Below are 14046 nucleotides of genomic sequence, written 5' to 3'. Positions count from 1 at the left end.
GGTTTTGAGACCTAACTTTCCTTGATTGTTGTGATTGTAAATCTAATGGTGCATCTGTACATTTTAATCAGCAGCCTCTGGCATGATGGTCTTGTCGGGTGCCCTCTCCATGCCTGCTCAACATCTGACCCTGATCAGGAGGAGAAATAAGAGGTTTAGGGAAGATATGTTCTGGAAGATCCTCCAATTCTTTACAGCTCCAGCCTATAAGTGCAGGGTTTGGAGAGCCCATCTGAACATGACCATGGAGAAGGACCAAAAAATGGAGAGAATGGTTGCTGCAGGAGAGGCAAAAGGACTGAGATGCATCGGGAAATAAAGCAGAACCTAATGGCTTTGCTCAGGGAATAAACTCAAATGTTGCAGAGTGTCATTGACCTACATGCCCAAAGATCCCCATGGTTGCACTCCCTACATCCCCCAACATTCCTCATGGCACCATGATGTACCTCCTTAGCCCTACCTCTCCATGCTGAACAACAAAGAGAAAAATACCTACACATGTACTGATCTAAAAAAAACACAGGTTGGTGTATATGTAATGCACACAGCTCCAGAAATGTGGCTATGAAACGTGAGGCATTAAAATGTCATTATTGGATAATGACAATAAATGTCATTAAAATATCCTATGCAACTTCATGTAGACCGGTGGATCAATGTTCTTGAGTCTTAACATATTGAGATCTCATTACCATAAGCAGGACAAGTGGGAATTGTTCCCCAACATCTGGAATCTGAGAGGTGAATATTTCACTGTATAGAAGGATCCGGTATGTACTGTACATGACAGTGTCTTTCTTCTGTGAATGGTGCATTGAGATGACGTACGTTTTGGAGAGAGCTGGACAGGAGAGGATAATGAGGGGACGGAGATGGTGCTGGATCATAGAGGTGTAGGAGTGGAAGGGACCGCCATAGGTAATTTAGTCCAGACTATGTAATAACTAGACCACTCCTGACTGGTGTTTATCTAACCTGTTCTGAAAGAAAACCTCCCGTGATGGAGATTCCACAACCTTCCTCAGCAATTTGTCCCAGTGCTTAACGACCCTGACAGTTAAGAAGTTTTTTCTAATGTCCAACCTAAACCTTCCTTGTTGAAATTTAAGCCCATTGCTTCTTGTTCTATCCTCTGATGTTAAGGAGAATCATTTTTCATCCTCCTCTTTATAAGAACCTTTTACATATTTGCAAACTGGTATCGTGTCCCTTCTGTCTTCTCCAAACTAAATAAACCCTATTTTTAAATCTTCCCTCAGAGATCATGTTTTCTAGTCCTTCAGTCAGTTGAGTTGCTCTCCTCCAGACTTTCCCCAATTTGTCCAGGTCCTTCCTGAAACGCGGCGCCCAGAACCCGACACAATACTCCAGCTCCCCGGCCAGCTCTGACGCGGGCTGGGGGATGGCGCTGGGCAAACCCTGTGCGCCCTCCTCTTTCGTTTTGTAAAATTCAACAGCCGCTGACCTGCCCCTCCCCCAGCCCGCACCCGCGCCGCCCTCTTCCCTGCTGCTTCCCCGCCCCGGCCCGGCGGCCGATCGCCCCGCCCCCTCCCAGGACAACCGGGCTCCAGGCCTTCCTCCCCACGGGAACGGGCGGAGGAAGTGTGCGTGCGCGTGCGCGTGCGCGCGCGCGCTGGGAGGGGGTCCCCCTCGTCGAGCATGCGCGGAGGCAGAGAAGGTTCGCTCTGAGGCAGGGCGGATCGCTCCGCCGACCGGGTTGCACGTGCCCGTCCTGGCCGCAGCGCCGGCCACAGACTAGTCCTAGCCATGGCTGCGCTGGCCGAGGTGGGCTCTGCCGGGCACTTCCGGGAGCTGCTGCAGCAGAAGGGCAAGTACGTGCGGCTGGCTCCGGCGAGCGGTAGCGTCAGGCCCCGGGGGCCCGGCCCGCGTTGGGGAGGCAGCGGCTTTGTCATCGGGGAGTTGGAGCCAGGCTGTGGGGAAGGAGAGGGCGGGTGTTGTTCCCTGGGGGAGGCGCGTTCTTTCTGCGGGTGAGGCCTGCCCGGTCCCGCGGGGGTCACTAACCCTCCCCCCCGGCGGGGGGTCCACTAACCACCCGCTGCTGCCGCCTTCTCCCCTGGGGGCGTCGTTAATTCCTTCCGCCTCCGGCCCTGCCTCCTTCGGTTACTAACCTCCTCTCCCGCTTACCCCCGTTTCCTTGCCCTGCCCCTGTGGGACATCCACCCCAGCCTAATGCATTGGCCTGGGCATTGGGATGCCTGGTTTGCCCTTCCTGGCTCTGCTTGTGAATTAGGGCAAAACACTTAATCCCACTCTGCTTCTTAGGCCTGGTCTACACTGGTAATTTACATTGGTATAGCTACATCTCTCCAGGGTTTGAAAAAAATCAACACCCCTGAAGATTTCAGAGTAGCAGCCGTGTTAGTCTGTATCCGCAAAAAGAACAGGAGTACTTGTGGCACCTGAGAGACTAACCAATTTATTTGGGCATAAACTTTCGTGGGCTACAGCCCACTTCATCGGATGCATTCAATGGAAAATGCAATAGGACCATTTTATATACATGGAGAACATGAAACAATGGGTGTTACCATGCACACTATAATGAGAGTGATCAGTTAAGGTGAGCTATTACCAGCAGGAGAGACAAAAACCCCTGAAGATGTAGCTCTACTGTCCTAATCCCTGGTGTAGACAGCACTAGATGGACAGAAAAATTCTTCTGTTGACCTAGGCCATGTCTACATTAGACCTTACAGCGGCATAGCTGTACGCATGCAGTTGTGCTGTTGTAAGGTCTCCTATGTAGCAGCTCTGTGCTGACAGGAAAGCATCTCCCACTGCCATAGTGCTGTGCAAAGTGGTGCATCTTTTTGGTGTAATTTATGTTGCTCATAGGGGTGACTTTTTCATACTCGTGAGTGACAGAAATTATATTGACAAAAGTGCTAGTGTAGACATAGCCTTTGCTAATGCCTATCAGAGAGGTGGATTATCTGTGCTGATGTGAGAACCTCTTTTGTTGGCGTAGGTAGTATCTACACTGAAGCGCTACAGTGATGCAGCTGCACTAAGTGTAGACCTATCCTAAGGCTTGGCCCACTCTAGGAAATTAGGTTGGTATAAATGTGTTGCTCAGGGATATGAAAAATCCACACCCCTGAGCGAAGCAGGTAAATTTACCTAACCCTCTGTGAAGACAGCTCTCAGAGAGCTAGATTATTTATGCCACCAGGAGAATCCCTCCCATCAGCATAGGTAGCATCTTCACTGAAGTACCGCAGTGGTGTAGTTGTGCTGCTTCAGCGTTTTAAGTGTAGATAAGCCCTTAGTTTGCACATCTGTAAAAGGGTCATAATGCTTGCATTCTATTTAAAGGACAGTGTCAACTCCAGTCATATTTCAACCTTATTTCCTTACATTAATAATACCTTTTGATTACTAAATTGAAATAATTTAGAAATCCAGTTTACACTTTTATTTTTGAAGGGTTTTTTTTGTAACTTTCTTAGATTGGACAAGGAAAATCAGTGAAGTCAGTTTCACTTCACTGCAATGTTCATAGAGCCCTGCAAATCGGCAGATATCCGCAGACATCCACATCTGCGGATCATTTTTGCTGATCACGGATTGGATGTTGATACAGTTTTTGTATCCGTGCAGGGCTCTAAATGTTTGGACTGCTGACATTGCAAGGGGATTTCTTGTGTTTAAAAACAACTGATTTCAAGTTTGCTTTTTTTTTTTTTGTTTCTGTAAAAGTTTTTTTTAAAGAATCTAAACTTTGGAGCAAATTTGATTTTTCTAGTGCTGTTCTAATTTTTGTACAGTTGTATGAGATTTGTAGATTGAAGACATGAGAAATGTTGTTCTATGTTATGTTAATGGATCTTTAAAATTAATCTTAAAATGGGGATGTATACATTCACACAGTGAGCAGGAATGGTACAACTGTGTTGGTGTCTCACAGCCCCAAATAGGTTTTTTCTCCATTTCCATGCTATGTGAAAACTTGAATTTTAAATGAACGCTTTCAACTCAATTCTGGCAGCATATTTACATTTATATTAACAGATTTTTTTCGAGAGCACAAACCTGGAAGATAACTTTTATGAGCAGACCTCTGTCTCTTTGTGGAAAAAAAGTCAGCCCATGTGAATAAGCTTGTAGGATTGATGCATAGCAGTGTGTCTGGAACTGTACAAAATAGAAGAAAACATGGGACTAGATCCACAAAAGGACTTATGTGCCGAACTACCCCGTTAGGCACCAGAGTCCATAATTTAGATCTTTAGACCCTTGCTCAGCTGTTGCCTAGCCCTGTAGATGCCTAAATTCCCTAGGCATCTAAATTTTTGCTAGTGAAAATGTGAAAAGCTGTCTCAATCTTGATGCCATCTAGCTTTCGCCAAAGCCTTGGTATGATTCAAAACTGGGTGTTCCCCCACCTGTGGAGCCCAATCTGGGAGGCGTGCTCAGAGCATGCTTGATTTTCATACAAGACAGCCAGGGAGGAAGCAGTGTCCACCTTCTATCCAATAGCTCAGTAGTTAGTGCACTCACATGGGAAACCCAACTTGAAATCCTTGCTCCAAATCAGGCGGTGTGGGAAATTAAACTTGTTTCCTACGTTTTGGTCTGTGCTCTAGGCAGTGGGGTACTGGATGTAATGGGGGTACCATCGCCATTCCCTCCCTTTCTCCCCCTTAGGCATTAAGCGTAGCAGCACTGAGCATACATCTCCTTTGTGTTTAGCCAATGATCCCCTCTCTGTGGAGCTTATAGCCTAAATGAACAGACAATTTGCTAGAGAAATTTACAGCAGAATTCTGAGAAAATTTAAGGATTAATAGAAATGTTTCCCTAACCTAAAAAAAATATTTTTTTATAGAACAAATACCTGTACAGTTCTTATAGAGCAGAGGTTCTCAAACTGGGCGTCATGGCCTCTCAGGGGGTTGCGAGGTGTCAACCTCTACTCCAAACCACACTTCACCTCCAGCATTTATAATAGTATTAAATTAAAAACACTTTTTTATATTTATAAGGGGGGGTCGCACTCAGGCTTGCTGCATGAAAGGGGTCACCCATTCAAAAGTTTGAGAACCACTGTAATAGAGTGACTGCACAGCTGCATCAGTACACCTGTGCCACTGTAAGGTCTCTAGTGTAGACATAGCCTTGTACTACTAATTCAGTTGCTTTTTGAACAGTTACTGATTGAACAAAACAACACATTTTGGAAAATATTGATTTCACAAAAGGTTTAAAAGATAAACATTCTAATGAAACTGATTAAATGGTTATTTGAGTATGCATATTTATATTTACTGACAAGTTAGATTATGGAATAACCACAAACTTCATAATATGTTTTTGGAAAAGTTTTAATTAAAGCTTTGTTTTCAGAGTGGAAAAATGGTGGTGGATTAGTATGATGATATAACAGGAATTAAGAAGTCATATAAATCTCCATCTTAATTCTAGTTTTGACTAAATGATATTTTAAAATGGTGACACTATGTGCTGAAAAAATATTGTGCTGTGTTAGAAAGGGACTTTGAATATTTATAATTTAAAGATTTTATATTGTAGCACAGTACAGTGGTAAACACAAATGTAAATAGCATCATAATGGAAGATGGAACCATCACCTTTAGAACTGCCTATTTGGAGAACGTTGCGTCATCACTTTCTGTACTAGTTCTGGAATAAAGGGAACAAAATCCATATGTTTTATGTTCTGCAGTTCTTTCTCAAGCATAACTCCCTCCCATCCCCTCCCTTACTTAAGAGGAAGCTGTAATTGTAGTATTTGGCCTTAAGTGAATACCTGAAAAATTTTGTAGACAATACATGGTGTATATATCTATATTTTTATCTGGAATCTATTAAACTAACAGCTGTGATATAAAATAGACTAAATAACAAAACCAAGACCAATATTAAAACAATATTGTAGGTCATCCCCATAAAGCATCCCTCATTGCAGGCTTTTTTTTTTCCCGTAGCAAGGGAAAGGAAGTTATGAAGGACACACGTTATTTAAAATTTAAAAAAAAAAAGTTTCCTGGTTATCTCTGGATGACAGTAGAGTCAAAATATGTACTGCCTTGAGTCCAGTGTGCACTTTGTATCTGGAGTCACTGGTGCACTTTCAGGAAGTTGACCCACTTGATTTCCCCAATGTTTTGAGTTACTCTATCTTGCCATTCTCTTATGCTTTTCTAAAAAGTTTAGTCACTGAAAGGCAGATTAATTGCAACCTTGTTTAAAACAAAAATAATTCACAGAAAAATAAAATTTGAGGGGAATAAGCATTCTGTTTTCACAATATTTTCATTAAGTCCACATTAAATTAAAACAATATTGCAATATTAATAATATGGTTGAGGATAATCTTGTCAAATAATTACTGTTCCATTCAAAGGGGCTAGAATTACTCAGCCATGTGGTTCTTACTCCTGTACTGCTCACAAAGTGACACTTATCTGATAAGATGTACCCCTACCATACTGAGTAATTTAAATTAGACATGTGGGAAATTCTGCTTGGCAGCTCAGGAAAGAATGAATTCTCTGCTGTGCTTCAGTAGTGGGAAAGAAAGTGTATCAAATTATTAAATAGTATTTTGGGCTTAATACATTGTTTAGTATCTAGCTATATTGCTCTATACATCTTTTTTTCTTTGATTTTTATTTATTTTTTTACACACTGAATTGAAGGACTTCATTTTTCCCTTACAATTTAGCAGATCAAGATCCACCACATGTGTGTCAGAGATTTCTTATGGTGTCCAAACAAGCATAGGATTATTGTTGCAAATACAGACTGGAACAACTGCATTGTAAATTGAATTTCTAGAAAACAAATTCTAATAATATAATGGATCAGAACACTTTGTGCTGTATGCTGCTCCATAACTAATATAGTGGTAGCACAGAAACTTGAAGTCAAGTTACTCCTATTTTTAATCTTTTTTTGGTAATGCTTTTGCTGTAAAGTCATGGAAGTAGTGATTATGGTTTTCTCCTCTTCTTAGTGTTTGTATACACTTGAGAGTAGCAGATGTTGGAAAGGAAAACTACCTTTCCTTGGCTTTAAGCCTTAGTACTTATACTCGTTATTTGGGCCCTGATCTTGTGCCAAAATTGCATGAGCTGCATTGACTCCAGTCGGGACCTGTGTGGGCTCATGGGTCATTCCACAACATTATGTCTTTTTTTTTTCTAGCTCATTGAGGTTCTGGTCTATGACTAGAGCTCATAGGCGCTATGGTAATATAAATAATAACTGTCAGTTTAGGGTTGGAGTATTGAACAGTTTTGAGCATAATGTATGGATTTGCACATATGATGTTTTATATTGGGTATTAATATAAATGTAAAACAATAAGATGTATTCTGCCGACATAGTAATCATTAAAATTCCTTAATGAGTTAGTATTTTGTCTATTATAAAATAAAATTATAAATTGTTGTACAGCTTTCAGTGGCATAATATTTGGTATGTCTTCTGATTTTTATACATTCAGAGTATTATTAAGAACTCATTGGCATTTTGGATATATCACAGACATCTTAATGTTTTTCAGCTTCGATGTCAATAGTATTTCTCAGAAATCCATATTAAGGGAGAAGTCCTTTATCTTGGGTAGTATTACACAGCCTTCATTAAAGAATTTGGAACTAATATTCCTGATTAGTTGTCCTGTCCAGCTATATTAATCCTCCTTAACTATTCACTTATTCTGCTGAAAATAGTTTAAGAAAGCTAACAGTAAAGCATAGAATAACCATACTGGAGCAGATCTCTGGCTGTGATCTGTACTGGATGTTTTTGGGGAAGGTGTAAGAAATCTTGTTGTGGACAATTAAGGAATAACTGGCCCACAGAGAAAGTTTCTTCCTAGTTCTCATTAGTTAGAAGTTAGTTTATGTCTTGAAACATGAGGGTTTATATGCCTTTTTGTTAAACTTCCTGGCTGATAACTCTGAATATTCTCATTATCCATGTACATGCCCACTTTTTTAAAACCTACAAGTTCTTGGGCCCGATGTCTGGTGGCTTTGAGTCCAAAGGGTAGCTTTGTGTGTGTGTGGGGATTTCATTTTTGTATCATTCGCTGTTTTGCATACCCCTCATCTTCCTTCTTATTTGTTGTCCCCTCTAAACTTAATTCTCGTGCCTTGGGTTATTTCACCCCGGGGAGAACTGAAGGGCAGCAGGAATAATCTATACTGGGAAAAGCACAGTGTAGCCAATAAAAGATGCATTTGCGCTAGGAATTCTTTGCTGATGTGGTATACGTATACTGATAAAGGGCTCCTAGAGTAGATCTGGCCTCCCAGACAGAAAGAAGAGAAATATTAATGAGGGAAGTGAGGTCACGTAGAGCCCTTGGCATATGTGGGTGGAGAACTGGGGACCCTGGCCTGTGGAAGGGAGTACATAGAGCCCCTTGTCTGGGGGGATTCAGAATCCTTATAATGGGTGAAGCGGAGAATGGGGGACTCTGGTATGGGAGCACACAGAATTTCTGGTGAGGAAGGCCAATTGGGGGCCCCTGCTGTGGGAGGAATAGTGTTACACCCCAATGGGTGCCCCCCCCAAGGAGTTTTTAGGGAAGGTAGATTAGCATTGAATGTGGCTAACACTGTTGCAAACATTGTTAAAGCATTTTGGGGAGGGTTAAAAATGTGTGAGTGGAGAGTGGAAGTTTTCTTTGCAGAATACGAGAGGCCGGGGGGCAGAAAGAAGAAGAGCAGAGAACGGGGAGAGGAGGCCGTTGGGGTGTAACAATAGGTGTGCACACAGAGCCTTTGGTGTGGGGGGAGAAAGGAGCCCTGGTGTGGGGGAGAGGGAAAGGGGAGCCACAGAGATTCCTTGGCAGGGTGGAATGGGGTACACGCAAAGCCCCTGGCATGTGCAGAAAGTGTGGGAGCCTGCTATGGTGAGAGGAGGGCCTGGAGAGCACACAGGACCCTTTGCATGGGGGAAATGTAGGGGACTTTATGGGGAAGGCTTTCACATAGAGCCCCTGGAATGAAGGGAAGTGTGGGGGCATTGCAAGGAATCTCTGAAATTGTGGCGAGTGGGAAGGTGGTGCTCAGGGAGTTTGTGGAGGAGAATGAACTTGGAGGGATGAAATGAACTTGGTTTATAGAAGCAATGAAGTGTGTTGTGTGTTTTCCAGATTATTTGTTAAACCCAAATGTTTTGTCAGTGTAATCGTTAGTGCCTTCAGTGCCTTTTTGGCAGAGCTTGCGAGGCTTGACAATCCACTTGATGGTATTTTCTCTTTTTGGATGTAACATGATAACTTTAAACTCTATGTATAGACATGCTTGTTCTGGAATAAGAGTCCATCTGTAGACAAGCTTATTCTTGTAATACAGTTTTAGATTGTTGACATCCTGAAAGAGAGAGCAAAGGAGAATAAGAATGGTGGGGAGGAATGCTGAGATATGGGCGAATGCAAGGGCAGAGAGCCCCTGGCATGGGAAGAGCTGGGGGAGGAGGGTTGCAACGAGTCCCTGAAATAGAGGGGGATTGGCGGGTGGCACACAGAGCTTGTAGGGGTAATGAAGGGATGGAAGGAGCCCCTGGTGAGTGCAATAAGCTCAGCCAACAGAGGCAACAAAGTGTGTGACCCCCCTAGTGAGTAATTGAGGTCTTTCTGCCTGCTTCAATTGTTGCTCATTCTTTGTATGTGATGTTGCATTCTGCTAGAATCAGGTTAGGTAGCAAAATGTCAAGCTCCTTGTAACTCTGTTGTGATTTTATTCTTTCTTCTTTTTATGTTGCATATCTTACCAGTGATATTTGTTTTTCAGCAAACATCTCTAACCACCATTCTTCTAAAAACATTAAAAATTGGGCAAGGCTTTGTAACTTTTTTCTTTTTAATGCTATTTTTTTCATCCCTATGTTTTCTGTTCTCTTAGTGTGTTTTTTTCTTGTGAGTTGTGATAACCTTAGAGTGCATAACTTAGTTATTTACTATAAGAGTTAATTTTATATCAGTTATTTTCCTTTTTTCTGTATCCAAAGTAATACTACTCTTTCTATAGTCTTTATATTCTTCAATGTATATTAATTCATATAATATTGCATTGTTCCATTATAACTAACCATGCTTTTTGTAGTCAGTTATTCTTCATCAAAATTCCATTATTTAAAAAAATTATCTATTTCTATTAACATATATCTGTATTTTTGTTTTGTCATAGGTCTCTTGTAGTTGTCCATTTTTGGGCACCATGGGCTCCTCAGTGCATTCAAATGAACGATGTCATGGCTGAGTTAGCTAAGGAACACTCGCAAGTTACATTTGTGAAGGTAAGTCTTCATGTCCAGATAGTAAAGGCCATTTTAAAGATAGTAATGCAAACTAAAGTCAAAGATGAAGGGACCATTTCTACATAAAATGAACTTCAGAAACAGATTTTTTTTCTCCGATGACTTCTATGGGGTGGAAACCAAAGCTTTCGTGCTGATTTGAATCCTAATGAGTTCAACTTCAGTGTCAGAAATCGCATAAATTGAACTGTGAGTGAAGTTCATGGTGTATTGCTGATTTAAATAACAAGTTAGTTGCATCTTCTTGCATTTAAAAATGCACTATATTGGCACTTTAATAGAATATGTTACTTCATCTAGTAAATAGGTTTTTAAGTTTGTATGTGTACTTGATGTGACTTAGAATGACTCACCAAGCAAGTACTGTAATTAGTTGTGTAAAAGCCTGATCTCTTTAATCCCAGGCATCTGAGATTAAGGTAGCAAAACTGCTCTTTTAAGATTTGCTAGAACTTTGATTTGTTTCAGTGATGCTGCTGGTTAGGCAAGTAGATTTTCCTCTGGATTCATTTAGATACTCTAGTTGTTTTTCCAGCCATTACTAAGGGTGAATGATAATCTGCATAGGCTTTGCAGAAAGATAAATTTAAGTCTGTGTGATGTTGTCATTCTAAGAATGGCATGTTGAACAGCAGTAAGTAAATGAGATGCAATATTTTTGAGAGTTCATCTGCATATCCCAGGAATAGAATCACTGTGGGGAAAAAAAAATTTAATGCACTAGATCTGCATGTCATTCATTTTAAAACAACTTTCTCTTGTTAATGAGACATTTTTGTGATTATGAGGGCAAGGAGTAATGGAACAACCAGCTGTTTGTGTGTGTGTGTGTTTTAATTTGATTTCTTACAGCCTTTATGTTTTGTGTGTTTTTAATGACTCATCTCACAGTTTGGCATTTCCTTTTGTAAAGCAGAAAGATAGATCTGTTTTTAATCGTATTAATTTACAAAGCTATTTTAATTAGAGTATTCTAAAACATCAATTTTCAAAATATTATACATTGTTTTTGTTGCTTTTCTAGTGCTGCTGTAGTTTATGGTAGGCCAAATTTTTTTGAAGTCTCAGCTGTCACTTGACTGTGTATCTTTAATGAATATTTATTTTAATGGCAAGGTTCATTGGACAATACATTGCAAAATAAAATTACAACAACTGTCTTGTAAATACATACCGACTACAATATGTAAGATGAGGCTATTAAAGAAAATAAGCTATAAACAGATTTGAATAGGTCTATTGACTCAGTAGCTTGAATTTTGACTGGTACTAATTTAATATTTTGGGTTCATAATTAAAAGCATAGAACTTTGTCACATGTTCTGGGATAGCCAAGCTAGAACTTCAGATCATTCAATAACAATTTAGCTAACCTACCAAGTTAATTTTAAGTACCTAATCAGGAATGTAGGTTCCTAATTGTGCCTTGTAAGTCACATCATCAGTTTTAAAATTCATTGTTTATAACAATCAAAACTTGATTAACATCTTGAGCAATCTTTTAAAATGTGATTTAAAAATTATAGCTGCAGTATTTAAACACAAGTTTATATTAATTTTTTAAAGATAACATAAGAATGGCCATAGTAGGTCTGACCAAAAGTCCATCCAACCCAGTATCCTGTCTGCCGACAGTGGCCAATGCCAGGTGCCCCAGACCTTTTTAGATGACCACAGAATAAATCTTAATTTTAACCAACCCAAGAGGTTTAAAATATGACTGATGTTCTCTTAAAATAGTCTGAAATTTGGTGGGTGGACCAGTAACATTCAATTTTATAAAAGAAGTTGTGTAAATGAACTTCATTAAAGTGCAACAAAAGCATCAAGGTGGATAGGAAATGAGCCACAAAAAGAAAAAGGAATAAAAGTTCACTACCATGTAACAATAATTCAGCCATTTGCAGGAGATCAGAAAATAGAAATATATTGACAGATTTTGTTTCTCAGTTAATTCGTGTAGAGATTTGACTATGTGGTTTGAGTAGGGATAGAAGACTCAAAATTAAAGGTCATAGTCTGGTGCTGCTTGGCCAAATACAGGATAAATAAGGTGAGGGAGATACTGTAAAGATCTGTTGTGTGCATCAAACAATCTTATGATTCAATCAAAAGCTGCAGGTAGAACCTAAAGGAGCTTATTTAAAAACCATTCTCAAAAATCTCTGTGTGATAGCCTGGCAGAATGCCAGTCATGGCTTATTCTTTAGGCTGTGGTTCATAAAGTAAAGCTGTAGTTCCATTCCCTTCACATAATTTCCTGAAATCTTTAGAAGTATGTTTGAGAGAAGGAAATTTTGAATGGCTACTTGATGACAATGCTCATATCACCGAGTGCATAATGACTGCTTGTTTTGGTGAAGGATCAAACCTGACAAGAATTAACTTGAGAGCAAGAGAAATTTATGGGGCCTGATCCAAAGTCCACTGAAGACTTCCATTGATTTCAATGGGCTTTGGATCAGGCCCATGTTGAGAGAGAGAAGATCGTTGATCCTTCTCTGGAACCTTCATTTTTTTGGTGGGGAACAGCAGGGGTGGGGAACCTTTTTTTCTATTAGGGGCCATTGACCCACAAAAAAAAATCAGTCATGGGGACACACACAGCCCTGTGGTGGGGAGGAGGCTTGGGGCTTCCCCCTGCAGCGGGGCGAGCCAGTGCTTGCAGCTTCAGCCCTGTGGAGGGGCGCTGAGGCTTGGGGCTTCACCTAGGCTCCGGATTGGGGCCAGAAATGAGGGGATAAGGTTGTAGGAGGGGGCTCTGAGCTGGGGCAAGAGGTTGAGGTGTGGGAAGGGGTGAGGGCTCCAGCTGGGGGTGTGGACTTTGGGGTGGGGCTGAGGATGAGGGGTTTGGGGTGCAGGAGGGGGCTTCTGGCTGGGATCAGTGGGTTTAGAGTGCAGGAGCAGGTTCAGGACTGGGGCAAGGGGTTGGGGTGCGGGGTCTGGGAGGGAGTTAGGGTGTGGGCGGGGGTTTGGGTCTGGATGGGGGTGCAGGGTCTGGGAGGGAGTTAGGGTGCGGGAGGGTGTTCCGATCTGGGGCAGGGGGTTCAGGATGCAGGCTCTGGCCAGGCAGCACTTACCTCAGGTGGCTCCCCATCAGGGGCGCACTGGGGCTAAAGCAGTCTCCCTGCCTGCCCTGGCTCCATGCTGTTCCTGGAAGCATTCAGTAACTCCAACCCCTAGACGGAGGTGCAGCCAGGAGGCTCTGCATGGTTGTGCATTGCCCGCATCTGCAATTCCTACTGGCCGCTGTTCCTAGCCAGTGGGAGCTGCGGAGGTGGTGCATGGAGCTTCCCTGATCACACCTGCGTCTAGGGGCTGTAGGGACATGCCGGCTGCTTCCGGGAGCTGCGCAGAGCCGACCAGACTTTTAACAGCTTGGCAACCCTAGCTTCCCCCACAGCGGGACAATCCAGTGCTTGCGGCACCAGCCCCATGGGAGGGGGTTGGGGGGGAGCTTGAGGCTCAGGGCTTCCGGCCCATGGTACAGAGACTTGCCATGGGCCAGATAAATTAGGCAGCGGGCTGGAGATTCCCTAGCCCTAACTAACAGGATGTTGAGCAGGTGTAAAATTATTTGTCTTGCATTCAAAGTTGTAACAAGATTAAAAGCCTTATGGGTGTAACAAACCAAAATCTACTTTTACAAATAACGCTAAAATGTTCAATGTTCAAACTATATGGAGAGAGCCAGAAACTGAATAGCCAATTATTACATTTTCT

General features: G+C 41.9%; 1 protein-coding gene across 3 annotated transcripts in view; it reads left to right on the top strand.

Annotated features, from left to right (window-relative positions):
- The first annotated feature begins 1681 nt into the window (after positions 1-1681).
- Positions 1682-14046, top strand: part of GLRX3 (glutaredoxin 3) — a 34142-nt gene continuing 21777 nt past the window's right edge. For 2 of the 3 annotated variants that reach the window (XM_073354033.1, XM_073354032.1), the window contains exons 1-2: positions 1682-1835; positions 10194-10302. In XM_073354033.1, the coding sequence (XP_073210134.1) occupies positions 1771-1835; positions 10194-10302 (174 nt within the window). In that variant the 5' untranslated portion in view covers positions 1682-1770. The remainder of the gene's footprint in view (positions 1836-10193; positions 10303-14046) is intronic. The other variant, XM_073354035.1, reaches the window with a different exon arrangement.

This window comes from Lepidochelys kempii, chromosome 7, assembly GCF_965140265.1.
Source record: "Lepidochelys kempii isolate rLepKem1 chromosome 7, rLepKem1.hap2, whole genome shotgun sequence".
In the NCBI taxonomy this organism is placed as follows: Eukaryota; Metazoa; Chordata; order Testudines; family Cheloniidae; genus Lepidochelys; species Lepidochelys kempii.
Note: the sequence above shows the minus strand (reverse complement) of the source record. Positions and strands in the feature narration are given on the sequence as shown.